The sequence below is a fragment of the Gopherus evgoodei genome, chromosome 5, assembly GCF_007399415.2.
Source record: "Gopherus evgoodei ecotype Sinaloan lineage chromosome 5, rGopEvg1_v1.p, whole genome shotgun sequence".
NCBI lineage: Eukaryota > Metazoa > Chordata > Testudines > Testudinidae > Gopherus > Gopherus evgoodei.
Window position 1 is genome coordinate 50,173,536 of NC_044326.1, and position 25,492 is coordinate 50,199,027.

Here is a 25,492-nt window from a genome sequence, read left to right on the forward strand (position 1 = left end):
CCAATACAGCTAATCACAGAGAGCTGTGAGCCAGAGGGAAACAAATCCAGTTACCATAATGGGAAGTGGTGCCCATTTTTGTACAAGTCCCCTTTACTTCAAGGATGTTTTGTAATGGGATGATTTCACCCATAGGCAAAATTCCCATTGGCTACAATGGGAGAGATGACTGAGTCAGGACAGCTAGATCACATGCTGAAGGTGCTCTAGCATAAATAGGCTTGGCAGAATTCAATTTTTTTTATAATTTCAACAGATAATATTGATATTTATTTTTAAGCATTTTTTTCAATTTTTATCTATTTACATTTTCACAGTTGTACAAAATTATGGGTTTTAAGGGTCTTTTAAATTTAATTTGAGGGAAATTATGGGGAGCATCAGACAATAATTATTTAACGACAGACGTAGCGATTCAAGAGGATAACCATTAAAACACAGACTGTCAATGTCACATATTTAAATGTACAAAGTAAATATCCTTACATCAAACTCTAATAAGTTCTCAAGCAATATTTTTCCTACTTTGCCTATCTGTAAATTTTGATTATCAATGAAAATATTTTTCATCAGTTGGTACGTGTGTGTACAATGACCAATATTTAGCGATAAAAATCAAATCCTTCCAAGCCTAAGCACACGGTTGCTCAGAATTAAAGTTAAAAACAAAAAACAGTTAAAATTATAAGAATCTTGGAAAAAATATATTCTAAAGTTAAACATTTTGCTTAAATAGTGTCATAGATTCAGCATTAATATCCAGATAAGCTAGAGTGACTAGATGTCCTGATTTTATAGGGACAGTCCCGATTTTGGGGGCTTTTTCTTATATAGGCACCTATTACTCCCCACCCCCATCCTGATTTTTTACACTTGCTATCTGGTCACCCTAACATAAGCAAATCATTAATTATTTGTATGATTTATTCATTTGTTGAAAAGTACCATGCAACTGGTAATTGTTGTGATAAATATTCCATGCACTTTCCATTTATCTGGAAAAAAAACATTACACTAAAACTTTTAATAACAAGTCTACTAGCTCTACAATGTATTGAAGAAAAAAACTTCATGTAAATTTATACTCTGGCACTTTACAATAGTTCATCAATGTGCTTTGAGAAGAGCTGGCCAAAAAATAATATGCATTTTCTGCAAAAATATTTTGAAAGCAGCAAATCATTTTTTCCCAAAAATTTCCAAGGAAGTTTTCAGATTTTTGATGGCAAAAATAAAAACAATACATTTAGTTTTTAAAAATTGTGGTGGGATGGCTGCCCCACATAGGGAGAAGACAGGGATTAAAAGCAGCACCAGGGAGGCTGCGCAGAATCCATGAATGAGGAAAGGGCTTACTGAGCTCACTAATAGGGGGAAGGCTTGCTGGAGCAGCCAGTTAGGGCCGGTGAGGGCCATATATAAAGGGCTGCTCCGCAGAGCAGAAGAGAGTCTCTCCCTTGAAGGCAAGGGAGGAGGACTAGCTGCCTCAAGAAGTGCCATAGCTAGAGCAGTGCTGGGCAGTGACAGCTGAGTGTGAGAGTGAGCTGCTGGCTGACCACTGCTAGGCTGGGGCCTTGCTACAAGAGCTGAGAGGGTGCTAGGGCTACAGAGCAAGCGGCCCAGGGAAAACAGGCAGCAGATTGGAGGAGCGCAGTAGGTGGCTGCCAGCTATAGGGTCTTTGGGTCAGGACCCAGAGTAGTGGGCGGACCTGCCCTCGCCCCGCTTGCACCCCACTTGACAATGAGGAGAGTGGCCAGTATCCAGACTGCAGTTCACCCCTGAGGCGAGGGTCTGGACCTCGGACTGCAGTTGGCTGCTGAAGCAAGTGGAGGGATTAAGGACTGTTGGTCCCCCTCGGAAGAAGGGGGGAGAAAGCAGAGTGGGGGCACAGCCGGAAGGCCATGTCCAGAAGAGGATGCTGCAGTCTGGGGAGCGATGCGGGTCCAAAGAGCGGTGACAGCATTGACAGCAGGTATGACATCACTAACTGAAGGTGGACTGGAAGGGCCGAGAGCTAATTCCTAGGACGGCCAGCAGGAGGCGTCACCATGGTGAGTCCCGCCCCATTACAAAAACCAAAACATTGTTGAGCTTTGGTATTCATTTTTCATTTTTCAAGGGGTTTTTTCTGACTCTCCTGTTTTTTCCTCTACTTTTCCTTTTTTCTCCACTCTTCCCTTTTTCCATTTCCAGTGACAAAATGGATAAAGGAAAAGGAGTGAAACAAAATAGGGAAAGAAAGATGAGGCAGGAACCGAAAATAAATTTAAAAAAAATCTGGCATTTGGTTTTCACAAATACCTTCTTCTTGTGTTTTCTTCTAAAACCCAAAAACATTGTTAAAAACAAAAATTCTCAAACCATTTAGTTTAATCAAAGAGTAATTTTTGGTGAGAAAAAAAATAATTTGATGAAAATTGTTCTTCCAGCTCTGTTTCTGAGTGAGAACTGCAAGGCAGTTGGACCAAAACAACTTGATTTATCATAGTGTCAGAATGGAAGTTTATTTTTTTTCCTTTTGGAACAGTATTTTTGGCACAGGTATTTTCTTTATTATAGTTGCAGTTTATAGTTGCAGAGAATGCCAATGGATTAGTGCCCGAGAGCCTGAGTTTCCCCATGGGGTTTCAAGTGAGCCACATTGACTTCAGTGGAAATGGTTCATCTCCTCTGTGGGGAGATTCATGCCCCAGGAATTTGCAAAAAAACTGTAAAACTTGAAATTCTAACTTTTTCTAGTGAGATTTGCAGCCAAATCTCTTCCAACATCTGGTGATTTGACTCAGTCTCAACAACGCAATAATGTCTATTTCAACACATACAACAAATAGTAGAAACCAGTATGACCTTACCATGCTTGCTAAGCTTTTCATAAACTATATTTTAGCACAATGACCTATGTTACATCTATGTTATATCACAGCTGGGTCAGGGTTTAAACACAGCACATTAGGTAATGAAGCGATAGGCTGACAGCTCCAAAACTATACAAAAAAATAGTCGCTTTTATTTAATACCCAATAAAATTTCAATGTGAAACACACATGGCAATCAAACTCTTTCATGCTATTCAAGAAATGCTAACATTCCTGCTAAAAACCTGGTGACTAATAAAAAACCCCATCACAATTAGTATTGTCTTTTAAAATGAAGGCAACCGTACACACTAATTACTAAAATATCAAAAGAAGAAAACACAAACATCTTGCCATTTTGAGTGAAAAACAGCACATTTTTTCCATATAGCCATTTTTTTCCTTTTACATTTGCTTCTGCGACAGACCCAGGCTAGTGTGGTACAAGAGTCTGGTAGAGGGCAAATATACTAGTCACTGGCTGAGTAGTTTTCTGTTCCCTGAGTGACTTAGAGCAGGGGCTGCACTGGAGTAATCAGGAACCTGCTAAAACCAATTAAGGCAGACAGGCTGATTAGATCACCTGCAGCCAATCAAGGCAGGCTAATCAGGGCACCTGGGTTTAAAAAGGAGCTCACTTCAATTTGTGGTGTGCGTGTGAGGAGCTGGGTCAAGAGGCGCATGGAGCTGAGAGTGAGAGGATGTGCTGCTGGAGGACTGAGGAGTACAAGCATTATCAGACACCAGGAGGAAGATCCTGTGGTGAGGATAAAGAAGGTGTTTGGAGGAGGACATGGGGAAGTAGCCCAGGGAGTTGTAGCTGTGACACAGCTGTTACAGGAGGCACTAAAGACAGCTGCAATCCACAGGGCCCTGGGCTGGAACCCGGAGTAGAGGGTGGGCTCGGGTTCCCCCCAAACCTCCCAACTCCTGATCAGACACAGGAGGAGTTGATCCAGATTGTGGGAAAGATCACTGAGGTGAGCAAATCTGCCAATAAGCGCAGGACCCACCAAGGTAGAGGAGGAATTTTGTCACACTTCTTTATAAAAATTTTTTTTAATTATTTTTATGGTCATGGTTCAGGGATAGTTAGAAAATACAATTAAAATAATCATGTATTTTATCTGGTAACATTAAATTACACCTTATGTCCTTTTATACTATAAACATTTGCTAGTTCAAAAGGTCTACTGCGCAGCACAGTATGAGGAGGAGGTTAAGGACTATTTAGAAAACTGGACATGCACAAGTCCATGGGTCTGGATCTAATGCATCCAAGGGTGCTGAGGAAGTTGGCTGATGTGATTGCAGAGCCACTGGCCATTATCTTTGAAAACTCCTGGTGATTGGGGGAGGTCTCAGACAATTGGAAAAAGGAAAATGTAGTGCCATCTCTAAAAAAGGGACGAAGGAGAATCTGGGGAACTATAGACCAGCCAGCCTCACCTCAGTCCCTGGAAAAATCATGGAGCAGGTCCTCCAGGAATCCATTTGAAGCACTTGCAGGAGAGGAAGGTGATCAGGAACAGTCAACATGGATTCACCAAGGGCAAGTCATGCTTGACCAACCTGGTTGCCTTCTATGATGAGATAACTGGCTCTGTGGATATGGGGAAAGGGGTGGACATGATCTATCTTGACTTTAGCAAAGCTTTTGATACCGTCTCCCACAGTATTCTTGCCAGCAAGTTAAAAAAGTATGGATTGGATGAATGGACTATAAGGTGGATAGAAAGCTGCCTAGATCATCAGGCTCAACAGGTAGCGATCAATGGCTCAATGCCTACTTGGCAGCTAGTATGAAGCGGAGTGCCCCAGGGGTCTATCCTGGGGCCAGTTTTATTCAACATCTTCATTGATGATCTGGATGATGGGATGGATTGCACCCTCAGCAAGTTCGTGGATGACACTAAATTGGGGGGAGAGGTAGATAAGCTGGAGGGTAGGGACAGGGTCCAGAGTGATCTAGACAAACGGGAGGATTGGGCCAAAAGAAATCTGATAAGGTTCAACAAGGAAAAGTGCAGAGTTCTGCACTTAGGATGGAAGAATTACATGCACTGCTACAGACTAGGGACTCACTGGCTAAACGGCAGTTCTGCAGAAAAAGACCTGGGATTATAGTGGCTGAGAAGCTGGATATGAGTCAACAGTGTGCCCTTGTTGCCAAGAAGGCTAACGGCATATTAGGCTGCATTAGTAGGAGCACTGCCAGCAGATTGAGCGAAGTGATTATTCCCCTCTATTCGGCACTCACGAGGCCACACCTAGAGTATTGTGTTCAGTTTTGGGCCCCCCACTACAGAAAGGATGTGGACAAATTGGAGAAAGTCTGGCGGAGGGCAACGAAAATGATTAGAAGGTTGGGGCACATGACTTATGAAGAGAGGCTGAAGGAAAGGGGCTTATTTAGTCTGCAGAAGAGAAGATCAGGGAAGATTTGAGAGCAGCCTGCAACTACCTGAAGGAGGGTTCCAAAGAGGATGGACCTAGGATGTTCAAAGTGGTGGCAGATGACAGAAAAAGGAGTAATGGTCTCAAGTTGCAGTGGAGGAGGTCTAGGTTGGATATTAGGAAAAACTATTTCACTAGGAGGGTGGTGAAGCACTGGAATGGGTTACCTAGGGAGGTGGTGGAATCTCCATCCTTACAGGTTTTAAAGGCCTGGCTTGACAAAGCCCTGGCTGGCATGATTTAGTTGGTGTTGGTCCTGCTTTGATCAGGGGGTTGGACTAGATGACCACCTGAGGTCTTTTCCAATCCTAATATTGTATGATTCTATGATTCAATGGTGAATATTCAGAAAAAATAACTGTAAAGTAACCCTACACATTAGAGATCAGCAGACAACAAGAAAAACTAGACAAATCTAGAAGAGGCAGGAGGATTTTATGTTTAAGGTACTGTAGTGGGGCTCGACATTTGTATGTTCAGTTCCCCGCTCTGCACACACTCTCTGTGAACTCTGGAGGAGTCACTTAATCTTTCTTGGCCCCTGTTCTCCCTCTGTACAATGGGGATAATACTCAGGGCTTAAATTCTCACCGAATAGTTCCCAAAGCCATGGGGCTTCAGCCCCGTGGGAGGTGCTGGGGCTCACCCGCAAGATGTGCAAAGGCTTGGACTTCTGCCCCGTGAGATGTGCCGGGGCTCCTGCAGGTTTGAAAATATTTACCGGAGCTCTGCTCTGGACAGCTTTGGCTGAATTGAAGCCCTGATAATAAAACTTTCCTGCCTCACAGAGGTGTTCTGAGGATAAAATATGTCAGATAAAATCTGTCAGCTACAATGGTGAGCAACGTTGGAAAGCCTATTAAGTTATTTTCATTCTGATGAAAAAAATTAAATTGAAGGTTTCTCCTGGGAAACAAAAAATATATTTCCAGTTAGGAAACATGAGGACAGCTCCCAATGGAAGATACCTAATTCAATGATAGTTAAGAGAAAAGCTGAGAGACAAGGTGTGCAAGGTGACCTGGAGGAGAACATGCATGTCTCTTTCACCAACAGAAGTTGGTCCAATAATAGATATTATCTCACCTACCTTGTCTCTCTAAATTCCTGGGACCAACAGGACTACAACAACTCTGCAAACAAAGAGAAAAGCTATAAGATAAATCTTAATGGAAACAATATAACTTTTGTGATAGAACCAAACAATTAAAGCTGCCCAATATGAACAATATATTTTGAAAGACTTCAATGGGCAGACTTAAGAGATCAGTATACCTGGTAATCCTGTCCTGTACAGGATAAGGAGCCTTTAATGTGCTTAAGAAAGAAAAACTGGATTTCTTACAAGGCCTGGCGTTGCCGTGTAGGAATGCATGATATCTATTCTCTACAATTATTTTGATTAGCAGGCAAAACAATGGATGGAGTTGATAAACTGTCCAGTGCTGGACCACTCACATAAGGCAGGTTTTGATTTTCAAAGGTGCCAGCCATCCACAGTTAGCATAGACTTCAGCTGGAATTACAGGTGCTCAAGACCTCTGAAAATTAAGCCCTAGGTTTCCACTGTCTTGCAGCCCTGGGACACAGTTGCCCATCTTACTGCATTATTCCAGTATCAAAAAAGATCTTCTACAGTACTTCCACTTGTTAAGAGCTAATTGTTGACAGCAAGAAATTATTTTTAAAGCCTACTTACACAATCTTGAAGCCCTGAATATTAAATCATCCTCCACAAGAAACAAATCAGTCTTAGAGTTAGTAATCAACATACAAACTTGTGTAGAAAAATGTGTTTGTGATCAAATGTATCTGAATAATTCAAATATCTCTTCTACACATTCCCAGGTGCACTTCCCATACAGTCATATATCCCAGACCCTATATTAGTCATTGTGTTCTCTATTGAGGGGTAGAACATTTATCAAAATTATGTAATGGGGTCACAGATACTACAATCAGAGACATTTAATATAATATGACATCTGTCTTATTGAATGTCTATAGCTCCAAGCTCTGTGGCAGCAAGGTGACCAGAATACAAAAGACGTTAAAACACGGGTTTTGGACTCTATGTGTGCTTTTTTAACACAAACATTAGTAAGAGCCAGTGCCACTGGGGAACACTGCAAGGTGCCTCTGAACATCCACTAGTCAGTGCACTCCTGTACTCTCCTGTGAGGGCACAGCTTTTTACTCCCTGCCTGGCCAGCCAAGTTTGCTACCTGGTGCATGTGGAAGAGTTTGGACCTACGGTCCTAGCATCTCACTGCCCTTTTTCAGGCCCCATGCACCCCAAGGTAGTAGGGAGGGATAGAAGACTCCCAGCACTCTCCAAAGGCCTCTGCAAGCAGCAAGGTAGCTCCATACACCATCCCCCATCACTGTGCTTAATATTTTTATTTTCAAAATACTCCTATAACATTAGTTGGCATTAGCCCCATTTTACAGATGGGGAACTGAGGCACAGAGAGATTATGGCCAAGTTGTCAAAGTGCCCACTCATTTTGGGTGCCCAATTTGAAACTCCTAGGCCCTTATTTTTCAGAGTAATCAGGTTTTTTATATGTAGACTTGACAGAATTTGGTTTTTTATATATAGATATAATTTTGACAGATAACATTGATGTTTATTTTTAAACTCTTTTTCAATTTTTAGCTTTTTAAATTTTAATGGTTGAGGAAAATTATGGGGAGGTCAGGCAATAGGGGCATCAGGCTGCAATTATTTAATGACTGTAGACATTGAAATAGAAAAAAATAAAATTTTGTAATCATTTAAACACAAACTGTCAACGTCACATGTCAAAATATACTAAGTAAATTCCTTAAATCAAACTAAAAAGTTCTCAAGCATATTTTTTCTACTTTGCCTGTTTGTAAATTTTGATTATTATAAATGGAAATATTTTTGTTGGTTTGTATGTGTAAGGTGAAATTGACCTTTACCAACATTTACCAATACAAATCTAATTGAATGGACTTCCTAAACAGTTTCGTTCTTTCAATGTAAAAAGCAAGCACTCTGCGGACAGCCAGTGAGTGAAGCCTATGCTCTCTGCCACTCAAGTGCGGCTTAGGATAGAATACTGGGAGGAATATGTCCTGGTTGATGTGAAACTGGGAGACACCTTTGGGAGAAAAGCTGGATGTGGCCTGAGCTGAAGCTTGTCCTTATAGAACACGGTATAAGGGGGCTCTGATGTTAGGGCCTTGAGCTCAGACATCCTCCTGGATGAGGTTATCACTACCAGAAACACCACACTGTATGACAGGTAGAGCGGGGAACACATTGCCAGCAGTTCAAACGGCAGACCCATCAATTTGGAAAAGAACAGATTGAGGTCCCAGGTCAGGGTCGGTTGCTGGACATATGGCTATAGCCTATCGAGACCTTTCAGAAAACGGCTGACCACAGGGCTGGCAAACACTGACCGGCCCTTTGAGTCTAGATAGGAGGCAAAGATGGCAGCCAAGTGAACCCTAATTGATGACATGGACAGTCCCTGTTGCTTGAGATGGAGAAGGTAGTCCAGTATGAGTGGTATAGAGGCGAGCGTTGGGGACGAGTATGCTGTGCCAATCAGAATGAGAATCTCTTCCACTTGGCAAGGTAGGTAGCCTTGGTGGAGGGTTTCCTACTGCCAAGGAGGACTTGTCTAACCAGGACTGAGCAGAAGAGTTCTAGTGGGTTCAGCCATGGAGCTTCCACGCTGTGAGGTGCAACGACGCGAGGTTCAGTTGCTGGAGACGGCCATGATACTACATTATTAAGTCCAGGAGGAGTGGCAAGGTAACTGGGGCTTTCACGGACATTTCCAGGAGAGATGTGTACCTGTGTCCTGCCGATGAAAGTGGCTGAGGCTACAAAGGCCGCTCTAGCATGCGACCCTTCACTTCACCCTTGGCCTTGATGAAAGGCCCAGGGAATCCAAAAGGGGCAGTGTGCCAGGGGGCTGCCACTGCGTGGGCCATGGTGCCGGGTAAGGGTGCTGGTCTGTGATGACCTGGACTGTCTTCTTCTGCTCCTACAAGATCAATAGGAGTCCGACCCTGAGGCCTCTGAAAAGGAGGACCACGGAGGAGCGGTACTTTGAGGCACCGAGGGTCCACACTAAGGGCTTGGGGACCAACAAGGTTGCTGAACTTATTCTGGCACCGGGTAGCAGTGCACTGGGGATGGAGACTGCTGGGCCATCATTGCAGGCTTTCCCCTTCACCGTGCTAGGGGAGTGACCAGTGCCAGCTACCTCTCCTGTCTAGGTGGAGCAGGGCCGTCCTTAGGCATAGGCAACATAGGCAGCTGCGCAGGGCACCTGAAAATTTGGGGCACCACTGGGTCTTAGTGTCCACCCTCTTGTTTTCCTATCCCTGTTCTGACCCTTCCTGCAGGCTCCCATAGATGGCTGCTCTAGCCTGGTGAGTCTTCCTTGGGAGGGAATCTAGTAGTTAAAAGTGAAAAAACCTCCAGCCTGCCAGACCTATTAGCACAACATTGAAACTGTTAAAGAGACATTCAAGGGGTAATAAAGCCATTTAACAGGCATTTGCCAACCCCAAGTTATATACTGACAGGTTTCAGAGTGGTAGTCCTGTTAGTCTGTATCAGCAAAAACAAGGACGAGTCCTTGTGTCACCTCAAAGACTAAGAAATTATTTGGGCATAAGCTTTTGTGGACTAGAACCCATTTCATCAGATGTCCATGAAAGCTTATGCCCAAATAAATTTTTATACTGTCAGATTCTGACTTTACTGACAAAAACAGTTGTGCATTAATGTAATATTTACATAGAACATGTCAGTCTACAGGACCTTAGTTTAAAATTTGCTTTAAAAATATTTCATTAGTGAACTGGGGAAGATTATAAAATCACATTTCTAACAAATGCTTGCATAGAGTTTTAGATACACAATCATCTTTAGCCTTAAATGTGTGGATCTTCACACATAGTTTTTTAAATAAATCCTTCAAAAGACCTCCCTTATCTAAAATACACATTTTAATTACTATAGTTAAAAAAAAAAAGTGCTTCCAAGTCTTCCTGTCCTTTCTGTCCATCCCTTCACCACCTCTCCCCCCACTCCCCACTGAAGAGAGCCCTTAAAGGGACAACAGTCCTTCCCTTCCAGATAGCTGGACAAAGAGTTCCCTTTCTTTACTTCTGACTATCCGACAAACTAGTTTTAAAAGAACCCTCCAGCAAAATCAGTACCTTAGTAAGAGAAAATCCTTGTTATACCTAAAATCTTTGGAAACATATTTTTTTAAAGTTGGTGAAATTTCATAACCATGTCTCTTGTTATGGAGATCACACAAAGTAAATTACTGTTCCCTTTTTCTAAAAGCAATGAACATTGTTATGAACACACTAAACCTCTCTGATTAATTTAAAAGAATGTCTTTGTTTCAGTGAGTTAAATATGTAGTAATCTGGAATGCTGGCTTAAGATTTGATTATATTTAAAATATAAATTCAACTTAGAAATACTGATGAAGAAAATTGTAAAACAGAGAAGAGCTGCATCATGTATTCCATTATATGTAATGTTGTATTCAGCAGGACAGCTGACTCACCCTTACTATGAAGTTTTTGCAAATAAATCTCTGACAAACTTCAGGGCATATCAAAAAACCTGTGACTGACATTTTTTATTCCCAAATTTTAGTGCTTTTAATTAGGTACTTTCTTCATGTCCATTCTGCATGAGGGAGAGTGCATGGAAGTCTCTGCGGGGAACTGTGACTCTCCGCCACCATGAGGCAGGCTGGGCATCTCATTATCCTTTGCTGTCAAGTCCCTCCTCCCCCTTCCCCACCATGCTGTGAGCTTGGGCTGCCAGCCGGCATAGGGGCACCAGTTTAATAATACTGCGTAGGGCCCCATAAATCCTAAGGACGGCCCTGAGGTGGAGAGAACAGTGCTGTGAGCTGGAGCACATCCCGTGCTGCCTCAAACGCCTCCAGGGTCAATGGGAGGTGAAGTTGTCAGCACAGCCTCTGTGAGCGAGAAGGGTCCAGACTCAACCGCCCTTCCATGAGAGCAGGAGTCGATGCGACCATCTCTGGCAGCGAGGCTGAAGTAGTGTGGCCCAACTCAGGTCTCACAACGGTCAGTTCCTTGGGTTTAGCGAGGGGGAACAACTCATCTTTGGCTTACTCTTCTCCTGCGGCACCGGTGATTGAGACTGGTGCCTGCCTGCGGTATGTGAGCCACGAGTGAAACCATGACCGTGCCATGACTGTGCCAAGAGTTCTGGTCTTTACTCGGCACCGATCCCCATGCTGACGGTGCTAGGACACTGCATGCCAAAGAAGAGGTATTCGGCACCAGGTCCACTGATCCAGGGTCAAACTGGGGCCAGAGTGTCACTTCTATTAGTAGGATCTTCAGGTGCTTATCTCTATCTTTTAGTGTCCTGGGGCAAAATCCCCTACAGATCCTACAGTGGGGTAGGCAAACTACAGCCTGCGGGCCACATCCAGCCCTCCAGCTGATTTAATCTGGCCCTTGAGCTCCTACTGTGCACTCCTCCATTTGCTCTCTCCTCAATCTATAAAGTTATTACAGGAGAGGGGCACAATGGATCTCCCCCTTCCCCTTGGGCAGAGGAATAGGATGACGGTGGCCTAAAAAAACAAAAAGATGTAAGGGACTAGGGAAGCACAGAATGGAAACAAAAAGAGACGCAAGGAATAGGAAAGCAGAAGAAAGGAGAGAGACAAATGGCTGGGGTGGCATACATGGGGAGAGAAAGAAATCAAGGGATCTAATCAAGTATGAATCATTGATGGAGAGAACTGCGCTTTGAGAACTCCTTGATTGTGAATATTGCCCTCAGCTTTCAGCTTCACATGACAGACCACAATCTCAAGAACTACTTTATCTCCCTTAAGGCAATATTTTACTATGTCATTTTTCCCCACCACAAAATAGCATTATTACACATATACACACCATATCTTTTCCCCGCTCTCTGACTCTCACTATATAAAATTAATGCAAAGATGAAAAGGAAAGATAATGTTTTCCTGATTTTAGACAACCTTTATCAGACAGTTTTTATTGTTGGATATACAAAACAAAATCACAATTTTGAATAAGAAATACCTGCCCATAGCCAACTACTGCCAATCATTCTTGGTTTGAAAACAGTTCATTCCCTAAATTTATACTTATACTTTACATTTATATGGGCCCGTTGGCAGGAAGACAGATTGGATGTCAGAGACAATAAGAATTAGAACTAGTTCAATGTGTATTTGAGTTGGAAAGTAACTTGTTTCTACAACTTTATGCACTTGACATTATCTGGCACATCTTGGATTTTTTCTGTTTAAAAATACGTTGGACTAAACAGTGATTTTAGTATTGTCTGCAGTGCAATGCCTTGCACATGACAAGACAATGTACAGTGCTATCAGCTATCAAGAGGAAACTTGATGGAACAGTTCAAACTGGAAAAGAGAGCTCAAAGCAGCCCCAGCCTAAGACAATGTTTTTTATTGTATTGGGAAAACAAGTGCTATGGCACAGGATGAGTGTCATCTTTAAGAGGGAGTGGGTCCAGTGCACCTGTGATTTGTCAACTGCCTCCTAATTGGGTTTTAAGAGAGGGGGCTTGTGCCATATAAATGAGAGAGCCTGATAACAGATGGGGTCAGTCAGGTGATTGGTGTGTCTTTGGGGAACGCTGCACAGATCAGAAAGCGCTCTGCAGCCCCTCCCCGGAAGAGAGAAGAATATCAGTAAGCCAGTGGAAGGGCTAGTCTGCTGAGTTTCTTGTGCCAGTGCTAAGAGGCTGGAAAGGCCAGAGGGCTAGGAAGCCTGAGGAGAGCAAGCCAGCAAAGGCTAGTGTGGTGTGAGAGATGCTATTGCTGTACTGGGTGTGTTATATGTATTGTTTGGACTATGCTGGGGAATTCCAGACTATGGTTGTGAAACTTTTATTATGATTTGTGCATGGGATTCTTGTAATAAATTAACTCTGCAATAGATTTTAGATAGATACCACACACACATGGAAAGTCTTAATGACAATTTCTGGGGTCTCTGAAAGAGGGAAACTGAGGCAGCTGCACTTGTTGTGCCACAGAAGGATGCTCCAGGTGGGGCTCTCCTATTTCACTACCGATGACCCTTAAAATGGCATTCAAGTATGTAACAGCTTTTTGTATTTTGTAGGACTTTTGTATTAACCATCCCCCTCCTCTTCCCCCCACCAATCCCTGGTGAGTTCAGACCCAATCCCTTGGATCTTAAAACAAGGAAAAATCAATCAGGTTCTTAAAAAGAAAGCTTTTAATTAAAGAAAGAAAAGGTAAAAATTATCTCTGTAAAATCAGGATGGAAAATGCTTTACAGGGTACTCAGATTCATACAGACCAGAGGGGACCCCCCCCCCCCGCAGCCTTAGATTCAAAGTTACAACCAACAGAGGTAAAAATCCTTTCAGCAAAAAGAAACCTTTACAAGTTGAGAAAACAAACATAAGACTAATCCACCTTGCCTGGCTATTACTTACAATTTTGAAACATGAAAGACTGATTCAGAAAGATTTGGAGAGCCTAGAATGATGTCCTGTCCCTCTCAGTTCCAAGAGCGAACAACGAACAAAACAAAAAGCACAAAGACTTCCCTCCACCAAGATTTGAAAGTATCTTGTCCCCCTGTTGGTCCTCTGGTCAGGTGTCAGCCAGGTTTACTGAGCTTCTTAACCCTTTACAGGTAAAAGAGACGTTAACCCTTAACCATCTGTTTACGACAGGTAGAGTGGGAATAGACTATGAGGGGCCTTGAAAAGTGAAGATAAGTAATTTATATTGGACACAATAAAGACAGAAGTGGCATGGCCAAAGTGACAAGCTAGGAAAAAGATCTTTACAGCAACATTCTGAATGGAGGAATGGGGTAAGATGGCATTTTGCCAGTCAAGATCAGAGAAAAGGATTTTGCGGTAATCAAGAAGTGAGAAGTTGAGAGCTAGGATGAGCATTTTAGCCATGTGGATGGATAAAAAAAGGCCGCAACTTAGAGATGTGATTCTAAAAGAATTTGCAAGACTTAAATGTAGGCTGGATGTGAAGCCCTAGGCTGAGGTCAGAATCAAAGATGATGCCCAGATTATGGGCCTCAGTGGGAAGGATGGTCATGTGGTCTACAGTCCTTGAGAAAGGAGGTAGCAGGGAGAGCTTGGAGGGAGATTAAGCTTGATCTGATGGCTAGACATTTATGAGGCTATGTCAAAGAGACAGGCTGAGATTTTAATTTAGACAGAAGAGGGCAGATATGGAGTAGGGAGGTAGATCTGTGAGTCATCTGCATAGACACAATAGGTGAACTTGTGTCTGCAAATGAGATCATCAAGAGATAAAGTCCAGGGGGAGAGGAGAAGGAGACCAAGGAGAGAACTCTGTGGAGGCCCCCACAGAAAGCTAGAGAAGGACTGAGGAGGATCCTCCAAAGCACATGGTGAAGGAATAGTTAGAGAAGTAGGCGAGAACCCAGAGAGTCAGAAGCACAGAAGCTAAGGGAGGACAAGATTTCATAAAGAGTGTGGTTGATGGTACTGGCAGGAATGAGGATGGAGTATTGGTTCTGAGATCTGGCTAGGAAGAGGTCATCAGAGATTTTGGCAAGGGAACTTTCAATTGAGTGCAAAAACAGCAGCAGGACTGTGGAGGGCTTGGGATGGAACTGGAGGAGAGAAACTCCAAACAGTGGTTGTAGACAGTTTTCTCAATGATCTTAGATGTGAAATGGGGAAGGGAGATGGGGCCATAGGTGGAGAGGCAAGAAGAGTGTGTGAGGGGTGGGGTTTAAGATGGAAAAGACTAAAGCATGCTGTATTGTGAGCAGAAAGAGCCAGAGGAGAGTAAAAGGTAAAGGAGAAGAGTGCTAATTACTAGGCAGCAATGAAAGACTGGTATCAAGGAAGGATATGCAAGATACATAAGGGCTTGTGTACATTACAAAATGTTAGTGTTTGAATACAACTATGACATGCTGAACATTATTATTCCTGGTCTACGTTGACCACAAGGTCTGGTCAGAACTCTGTCAAAAAAATTCATAATTCTCTTTGAAGCCACAGAAAGCAGAACACATAGAACCATAATCCTGAAAGCAAGCTGTGACTCCATGATCAGTATTGTAATCTTATTTCTGTTGCAGTAATGCCTATGGGTCCCTGGCTCCATTGTGCTAGGCACTGTGGAAACACAATCCTACCCAGAAGAGATGATAGTCTAATTAAAATGTACAAATGGTGATGATGCAGAAATACAGCTGTCAGCTGGACACCATGAAAGAGACGACTTATCATCAGCCACAACCTTGCAGCTACTGAGTGATTCCTCAGACAACCTTGATAGCCCATTCAAAAAATAAAAGGAAATTTGTGAGAGAGAAACTTATGGCTGATTGTTAGCATTAATGAACAACATTACTAAAAGCATGAAAAAGTAAAACCACAGTGTCATGAAGAGTACAGCAGCACCAACAGAAGGCTATAGATCAGTTCACAATATATCAAATGTCTTCCCTGCTGTACTAGCTCTTGCTATATTCACTCATTTAGTAACAATCAGACCTGTTATACAATTACACTTCTTAAGCCCTTGTGCTCTGTAGACTACCCAATAATAGGACAGTCTCTACAATTGTCCCTCTACTGGAATAAAGGGAGGGTGTCACTCGGGTACCTAAGGAGAAAACGTGCTACACAGTCCATGTTCTGCACATCAAATGAAAATTTCCTCCTTAAATATCTGGTAATTAAATTAAAAACCAATTAACTTCACAGAAATGTATGCAATGAAAAAATGTCTAATGTACTATATTCCATGTAAATAATTGGTCCTGATTTGCCAGCTTACCTGCTAAGATCCATTAACGGGTGTCTCAGTTATCAAGGGCCTTGATCCCAGTAAATCTCTCTTACAAAAGTTTTTAAAGCAGAAGTAAATAAATTAACAACATTTCTCTATACAACTTCTACATGGTTAATAGAATAGGAGTAAAGTCCCACAGAAGTGGTCCAAGCAGACATGTGCAACCAGTATTTTAACAAGGGGTTTCCACAAACATTTTCCCAAACTCCATGTGCTCTGGAGTACTGAGGGGAGAGAGACTAGGAAGTCCATTCACTTCTTTTCATTTAAACAAACAAACAAAAAAAGGTTTCTCCTGGCCATAACCAAAGGAGGAGGCAGCACCACTTTGCAAACCAACATATATTGTTTGGCACCTTGCTAGAAATGTTTAGGCTCACATCCTGAAAACGATACTGACTGTAGCAATACTAACAGCATAATATTCATCTTTTGTCATTTGAAATGGAGTGAAGGTGAACAAGGCCTTTAAGAAGACCAGTGAGGATCCTCCGGGTGGTGTTAGTTGTGACTGTATAGAGTGGCCACTAGGGGGCAAAGAGCAAGGAGGCTGTGTAAATGGGAAATACAAAAAGACAGTCTAAGACCATCTGGCAGTCACCCTACCATGGTATGCTCCACATTGCTGTATTTGCAGTAATGTTCAATGCTTGATAACAATCATTATTCTAAAATTCAGTGTCACTGTTTGACTGTCAAAATAAATTGCAGGATGTCAACAATAACCAGTGTCCTAGACAAAAATATCATTAAGCTGAGGTTAAAGCAATAACATAAGAGTAAAATTTAAAAAAAGCAGATATAGTTATCAAAAACACCAACCATTTGCAACCTAGGAAGCTCAAAGTTTAACAGAAAAGAAACCTAAACATTTGAAAGTGGGGAGCTCACAGTCTGAGTTCCAGCTAAATGAAGTTTTTGTCTGGAAATTGTCTTTTTTGGTCTGAGTTATTTTTTACAATTTTGAACGTTCATTATTTGCATTGGGAAAAAGGAAGCACAATACCCTATGGTACTCTTGAGCTTTGGAACTGGGAAAGACAACAAGAGAGGACTCTGCAGAACACTGGAGATGAGGGGGAAAGCGGAGAGCAGGTAACTCTTGCAGCAACCAGGAGCTGCATGCTTCCCAGCTTCCATGAGTCAGCTCCCATTAGCCCTAGAGACACTAAACTTTGATTCCTTCTCTGACTGTCAGGCTGGCCTCCCTACAGACCTTCTAAAGTCCACAGGACGTGTTGCAAACAGAAGTCAGCAAGAGGAGTGGACCAGAAGTGCATTCAACTTGTGCAAATTTTAACATGTCCACAGGGAGACAAATATGGGAACAGAAGCAGGACTCTAGGTGTGGAACCCACAGGAACAGCGGAGTCAGGACATTAGTGGGAAGATGACTTTGGGAAGCCAGGAGGGCTGTAAAACATACCAGGCCAGGGAAAAAGTGGCACAGAACAAGGTCTCTTTGGACCTTCTGAACAAGAGGGGAACCTGGGGAATTTAGGATCTTCAAAGGGCTACAGGAGTCCTCCAGCCATGAGGAAGTTGGAACCCAGCTGCACATATTCAACTACGTAATTTGCAGGTGTTTGTGGTTGCTATCTTGCCAGCTGCTGCCTATTCAGGGTTATATCTTGTATAGGTTTCACACACTGTATGAAATACAGTAGCATCTATATTCACTGTTGGCTCTAAAAACATTTTACAATCTAGACTATTTACTTAAGACGCAGTTCCAGGGCTCCCCTATAGGCTTCAAGCTTATAGAAGCCAGCTCCTTGCATTCATTTTACTTCTTACTTAAATTACCATATACTATTTATTCTCTCAAGTATATTATCACCAGCTTTGGCTAGTAAAAGCAAATAAGATACCAGGGAGGTGGAGGGAAAGCTAAAAAAAAAGGAAAATAACTGAAGTATTTTCCTGGTTAGGGAGGTGCATTTCAGACCCACAAGAATGCTATTTAAATATTATTTTTTCCAAGTATGCAGACAAGGTAGCGGATAGGTTACAGGGATAAAGTGGGAGGAAAAACTGAAAAAACTTGACCTTCACTCCCTTACTTACTCACAACTCATGTATGAAACTAATGCAAATATATTTTTTAAAACCTCTGCAGCTGAATTCCCAGAGCTCTGTATTTTTATATCAGCCAATTTCTCTTTCAGCCTTTAGTGGGCACATTCCGCATAATAATGGAAAATGGAAAAGAAAATGGGCTGCATAATGAGATGTTTGGCAGGCAATGGGAGAGTGCTAAGTGGCCTTGTCTTCCGTGTTGCTTTCATTTTGAAACAAGACCTACAGAATACCAGCCTTAGAAGTTGCTAACATTTTTCAAAAACCCAGGTTCCCTTGTGACATTTGCAACTAAAAAAATTTTGATTTAAAACTCTCCTGTATTTCATTGGTGGCATTTAACAGCTGAGAAGCCATTTTGTCCTTTGACTAAAGTTACAGAGGACCATGAAATTATTGCATTGTGATATACTTGCATTGTGTTGTTTTGGTCACAGTGGCATCTATATTTGACATTGTGTCTTTAAGACAGAAAAGTCTAAATCCTACAGAGAGGTACATTTAGCATTCTTTTTCAACCTCATCTCCTCAGCTGCTGGCACTCTTCTCTCTTTCTCCTTACCTCCTGGCAACTGAGAGTAGTACCTCTGCTCTTTCCCCTATTTTCCTGGATGTGAGTTCCATCCTTACCTGTAGTGGGAAAATGGGGCTGGGAGACAGATAACAATAGCTCTCACATGGATATGTTTGTCTGCTAAGCACTCCTCATTCTGCCTGGCAAACAAAAATCAGGGAGCCTTGTAATTGGCCATTGTGATAAGTGTTTGTGGTCCTGGCAAACCGAATGGAAACACAGTCAGGTATATGGACTGCCCCTTAGAATCCCCTAAAATCCACATGAGTCTTAAGAGCAAAATATTGAGGACCATAGTTTCGAAGTAATAAAATATGTAGAGAGCACACAATATTCAGACACTCTCTGTCAGAAGCCAGAGTGAAAATAGAAATGCTCTTAAAAATGAAAAATATTCACTATTCTGTAGTTTCCATCACACATTCTACCTGGAATCTCTTCATATACACATAAGAGCACACGCCCATTATTTGTGCATGTCCAAGCAAAAACACAATTTAAATTACCTTTTGCTTTAATCGGAAGCATGTCAGAACTGCATATAATAAACCAAGATCACTGCAGTTTGCACAGCCCTGTCCTCTCTCTTCCTCACAGCTGGCTTCTCATCCGAGCTCCATTCACCTTGCCAAACCAGTCCCAGTCTCCTCTCCTCAGGCTTCTTTCTCATCCCAGTCTTCTTGCCCAGCTAATGCAAGTCTCCCTTTCTGGGCTCCCTGTCCAAATCCTAGTATTGCCCCTTCCAAGCACTTCCCATCTCATGCTCCCAGTCCTAATCTCCTGGCCCAGCCGGTGCTAGTTCCCCCTTCCCAGCTCTTCATCTAATCTGCCTCTTTTCCCCCTCCAACCCCCCAGCCTCCTGCCACTATTTCCTGTTCTCCACTGGCTTCCAGTCCCAAACTCCCTCCACTCCCCCTACACACACACACCCCTTGCTCTTTAGCCAGTCTCAGTCTCCCAACCCCCTGACTCCTTGTTTCAGTCTCTTTGACCTTCCAATCCTTGTTCTCTCCTCCACATCCAGATCTGTCTCCCCCTTCCCCTGCCCCTACTAGTTCCTAGTCCCAGTCTTCCCCATTCCCATCTCCCAGTCTCCTTATCCAACCAGTCCCAGCCTTCCCCACCCCTATCTCCCTCCCCAACAAATCTCTAGCTCCCCTTCCCACACCCCCACCACCTCCCAGTCCCCATCTCCTTACTCAGCAAGTCCCAGTCTCCTCCCACCCCAGCTTCAAAATCAAGTCCCCTCCCAACTTCTGGACACAGTTTCTCTCCCTCCCACTTGAGACTCAGTCTCTTTGGCTACTTATCCCAATTCACTCTTTTCCTTCCCAGCACAGTCCTTGTCCTCCCTGCATCTGAGTCCAGCACCTTCCTCCCCCCTGCCTTCAATTCCAGTGTTTGGCTCCCCCTCGGAATGGAACTTACTCAGTCACTCTGCAGGGACAGTGTATGCACAGTCTTGTCAGTACTAGGATGGAGCATGCTCAGTGCACACAGAATCTTTGGAGGTTTTAGCTCCTAAAGTCTAAGTCTGTATTGAGCATGTGCAATCTGCGATTCCTAAAAGGCTTATAAATTTGACCAAATTTGGGTGGATTTTCACAGGAACATCACAAGGCACATCCCTGACACAAAGGCTACCCCTTTGCCAAATTTCAAGATCTTACTCCAAAGAATGGGGGTCCTAGAGGTTTTCAGAGAAAAGGTCACCGCATTTTATTATTTTATTGCTTTTCCCTAGCCTTGTTCTTGGAAGCGGCTGTACTGTTTTGGCTGAAATTCTCCCCTCAAAATATCAGCCTCCAGCATGCACACAGCATGGAAAATTTCAGCACAAATGGTTAACGTTTGTCAAAACCAGGGCCGGCTCCAGGCACCAGCAAAACAGGCAGGTGCTTGGGACGGCACATTTTTAGGGACAGCATTCTGGCACCAGCCATCATAGGTGCTGACTCTGGGGCATGGGGAAAAAGTGCCCCCACCACTCCAGCTCGCCGCCCCAGCTTGCCTCCGCTCCACCTCCGCCTGCTCCCCTGAGCGTGCTGCCACCGCTCCGCTTCTCCCCCCTCCCTCCCAGGCTTGCTGCACGTGAAACAGCTGTTTTGTGCAGCATGTCTGGGAGGGAGGAGAAGCTGAGCAGCGGGCGCTCGGGGGAGGCAGCAGTGGTTGAGCGGAGGTGAGCTGGAGCTGGGAGCAGTTCCTCTACCCCCCGTTACTTCCTGCACCCCACCACCCTAGCTCACGTCCACTCCGCCTGAGTGGGAGGGGGGAGAAGCAGAGTGGCGGTGCACCCAGGGGAGCAGGTGGACCAGAGGTGAGCTAGGGCGGGAGGTTGCGGGGGGGGCCCAGGAAGCAAATAGGAGGGGAATGCGGCACGCCCAGGGGAAGAGGCAGGGCTGGGGATTTGGGGAAGGGGTTCGGAAAGGGTGGAATTGCGGCGGGGTTGGGGGCAGGGGAGCACGAAAAAAAAGTGGAGGGGCGGCCAAAAATTGCCTGGGGTGGCAAAAATCCTAGAGCCAGCCCTAGACAAAACAACAACTTATATCAGGCTCTCATAATGGGAAGTGTTGAGCAACCTTAACAACAGGCCACACTACCAGCCTCATTTTATAATCACAATTTCATACCCTGGAAGCTTTGATTTTGAAGGCTTTACCCAAAGATATGTTATTAAGCAAAACCTAATAAATTAAATTTGATGATTAAAACAGAGTTAACGTACGTTGTTTTCCTCTCTCTTGCCATGGCGAGAAGCAGACCCTCGTGGTATTGTCATTTTCAGTTCTGTTTTGAAACTGGGAGCATCTGAGGAACTCAGGCCATGAAGAATTCACCATCCCCAGAACTGGTTCACAACCTTCCTTTGCTGCCTCACAAAATGATCTACAGGGCAGGAGTCCTCGACTAGAGGAAAGAAAGAAAGAAGAAACAAAGAAATAATCTATTGTTTTACAAAATTATTTCTACTTTTTTCTCTACTTTTTAATTTAAAAAAACAACATTTTTGAGTAATTGTATGTTCAGGAAAACTATGAAGAGTAATACAAAAGTGGATAAAATGATCTGGAACTAAGTCTTCATTATTCATCAAAGGTCCCATTTACATTGTCTTTTAAAATAAATTTAAATCCAAGTTAAATTCAAACCAATTTCTTACTAAGGTCAATCCCATCCAAGCTGAGCAGCCAAAATATTCTACAAACCAGATTAGCAATGAAGATTAAACATGATTTAAACTTGATTGAAAAAAACAGTGTAACAGGTACAAAGAAATTGTACTTGTCTATTTTATTTTCTCACTCTGACATATATGTATGTATATACCTCTTCCCTTTGGTCTTCCCTAGTCATACACACACACACAATCAGAATAAGAGAAAAATTACAACTCATAAATGTGAAATACCTCCAATAACGATCTAATTGGATTTTTCTATTTTTTCTATATATTAATACATTTATGAATGATCTGGAAAGGGAAGTGATCAGTGAGGTAGCAAAATTTGTAAAGTTAGTCAAGACTTGAGAAAACTGTGAGAAGCATCAGAGGGACCGAACCAAGCTACATGAAAGGGCAACATGATGGCAGATGAAATCCAGTGCTGACAAATACAAAATAATACATATAGGAAGAAATAATGTGAAGTGTTCATACACCTTGCTAGATTCTAAATTAGCATTAGCAGCTCAGGAAGATGTGACTATCATTATGGCCACCTCGATGAAACTCTGCTCAGTGTGCAATAGTGGTCAAATAAACAAACAAACTGTATGAGGAATGGGATGGAGAATAGTACTGAAAATATGATAACACCATTATATAAACCAGTGGTACCCTCATCTGGAATACTTTGTCCTATCTCAAAAAAGGCATATCAGCAACAATAGATTAGGTTTAGAGACAGGTGATAAGAAAAACTCTGATATGATAAATGATTGAAAAAACTGGCACTATTTATCTTACAGAGGATACAAATAAGAAAGGAAATGATTAATATATATAAAATAGTAAATGATATAGAGAAGGTAAATCAGGAATTCTATGCACCCTTCATTATAATTCCCAAACAAGGAGATTCAATTAAATTAAAAGTTGGCAAATTTAAAACTAATTAAAAAATTATTTTTCATACGACACAACTAGCTTACGGAACTCACTGCAAGATACTATTGAGGACAAGAGTTTAACAGGATTCAGAAAAGGATTATTTATATGGATTGGAAGAATATCCCAAGTTATTAGAGTAAGGATTAAAACTAGCTCAGGGTTTTGAAGGGATATCAACTCTTTTGCTTGAGGAAATAAACCAGCTTCTAACTAATGGGGATTAGGAAGAAACTTTTCTTGTGGGCAGGTTATTCCATAACTCATTTCTTCAAGGTTTCTTGAACCTTCCTCTGAAGCAGCTGGTACTGGCCAATGTTAAAGCTAAGAAACTGGACTAGCTGGACCACTGGTCTGATCCAATATGGTAATTTCTAGGAACCTATGAAATATCCTGGCATTAGAGTATGATCTCAGACCTTTCCAGGATTAAAAGTAGGTACTGTATATCCCGATTGAGAGCTGGGAATCTTCAATAGTATAAAGTTCATATTTCTATAACTTTAGTACCATAAGATGGCAGAAACTAAAGCTTATGCAATAGTTGCTATCAGCCCAGAACTGAGTCTTGCTCATTCTCAGTCCCCAGGAAGGGAGTAATTTTTATAGGAGAAATTCCAAGTTTGTGGGAACAAGGAAACAGTTCTCTGACCGGCAGATTCAAATAAAAATGGCTTCTGCTCAGAGCCACTCCAGGGTTTGGAATATTAGAGTAAGTTCTGGGGAGATGGCTTAGTAGGACATATCTGAATGGTTTGGGATGACCAGCATTACTCCTGCATGTCTGTCATGAGTGAGCTATGAGCATATCCTAAACTCATGCTAGTAAAACCCTTATACCTCTCCACACAACCATTCTAGTGGAAATAACCTCACAGCGATTTATAATGTACGTGATTGGGCGTGGTTATTTATCACTAAGGGACAAGTCCTGTCCTTTCCCCTAAAGTTGGAAAGGGTCCCCTGGAAGAGGAGGAAGTGCAGTTTCTCAGTGCAAGGTTCGGTACCCGATTTGGGAACCCCTACTCATTAGGAGTTATCCGCATGGCAGAGTGCAGGATGTGGGGAAGGAAAGGGCCAGGCCAGAGGATCTGCCACCATGTAGGTCCTCCACCCCACAGCAGGGATGTGTATGGAGCATGGAGGTCTAATTCAGCAGAGCCCCCATTGAAGGGCTCTGCATATGCTCTAGGTCTGTGAGAGAGGATTCTTCCCTCTTGCTCATCTACTCACAACCCAGTCTGGCTACTCAGAGTGAGCACTGTAATAAGCGTTCAGCCCTAAGTGACTACAATTTGGAGACTATATAGGCCAAGATTTTCATATCCATATATATAGGCTCCTAAATAAGTGGCCTGATTTTCAGAAGTGCTGAGCGCTCAGCAGCTCTTCCTGACTTCACTGTTTTTCCTGTTTGAGTGTAAAAGTGGATTAACTGGTCAATAATAACAAAGTGATACTATGTTGGGGATCAAAAAGCTACAGTACCTATCAGATTACCACTAGAGAAGGGAAGAAAGATGAATCACCTCACATGTTTATGAGAACGAGCCTTCTATTTTATAAATATAAAAATTGTATGAGATCAAAATCAAAAGAGCCTGAGATTTCAGTTTTCCCCCTTGACCTATTGTGTTGACTAGTGTTTCTGAAATCAGTCTGATGGCATTTCTCTGCTTTAAACACTAATGAAGTGAATGTACAACCAGTACCCTTAACATGTTCACAGGGCATCCTGATTGACTGTGTGCTGGAGATATGTTCTGGACATGGAACTGTCTTTAGAGATATGTTTCTAAGTCACACTAAGGACTTTCACACGTGCTAATGCACTTTACACTCTGAAATGCAGGAATTATCTCATACCTGAGATAAAGATCTGTCTCTCTAAACTTGTCTTCTGTGGCTCCCTGAGTGATTATCTGTAGTTGGCAGTTTGTTGCTTGGAAATAAGCACTTACATTCTAAAATAGTACCTTTCACCACAACTTTATGTCATGCTGAAAGCAGATAGTTTCGATATCATGTAAAAGGTCTGGCCATCTGCAGAAGAAAAACAAATGTCTTCTGGATTCTCCTGTTGACAGTAAGAGCTGCTGGTTATTAACATTTTCTTGATGTTGCCAGCACACTGTTCTGGCAATCTAAGACTCGCTATCAGAACCAGTAAAACCACTTCAGATAAAGTCATTCAAAAAACACTTTCCCTGTTTTTTATGGAGCCTATTTTTGGAGAAAGAGAGAGAGTGAAAATATGAGAGGGAACGTGTATATGGGGCCTTTCAGTGCCTGTCAATGTTTATCTGCAGAAAAGGCCTAACACAGTCCCTATCTCGCTTCTGGGAATATGGCATGACAAAATTAATTAACAATTTCCTTCCAGGCACTTTTATTTTTTTTATCCCAAAATGCATGTATGGATAATGCAAATAGCTTGATAATAATTTAGAAATTACTAGACTATTAAAGGACAATTGTATGGTAATTAATAAACCAACAGAAAGTATGTGTGTATGAAAGGTTATA

The 25,492-nt window shown here is 42.5% G+C and overlaps 1 protein-coding gene across 1 annotated transcript in view; it reads right to left on the bottom strand.

The window, feature by feature from the left end:
- CORIN (corin, serine peptidase) overlaps nt 1–25,492 on the bottom strand; it is a 289,680-nt gene that overhangs the window by 139,091 nt on the left and 125,097 nt on the right. Inside the window, 1 exon segment of the mRNA XM_030564547.1 lies at nt 21,584–21,765. Within this exon segment, the coding sequence (XP_030420407.1) occupies nt 21,584–21,765 (182 nt within the window).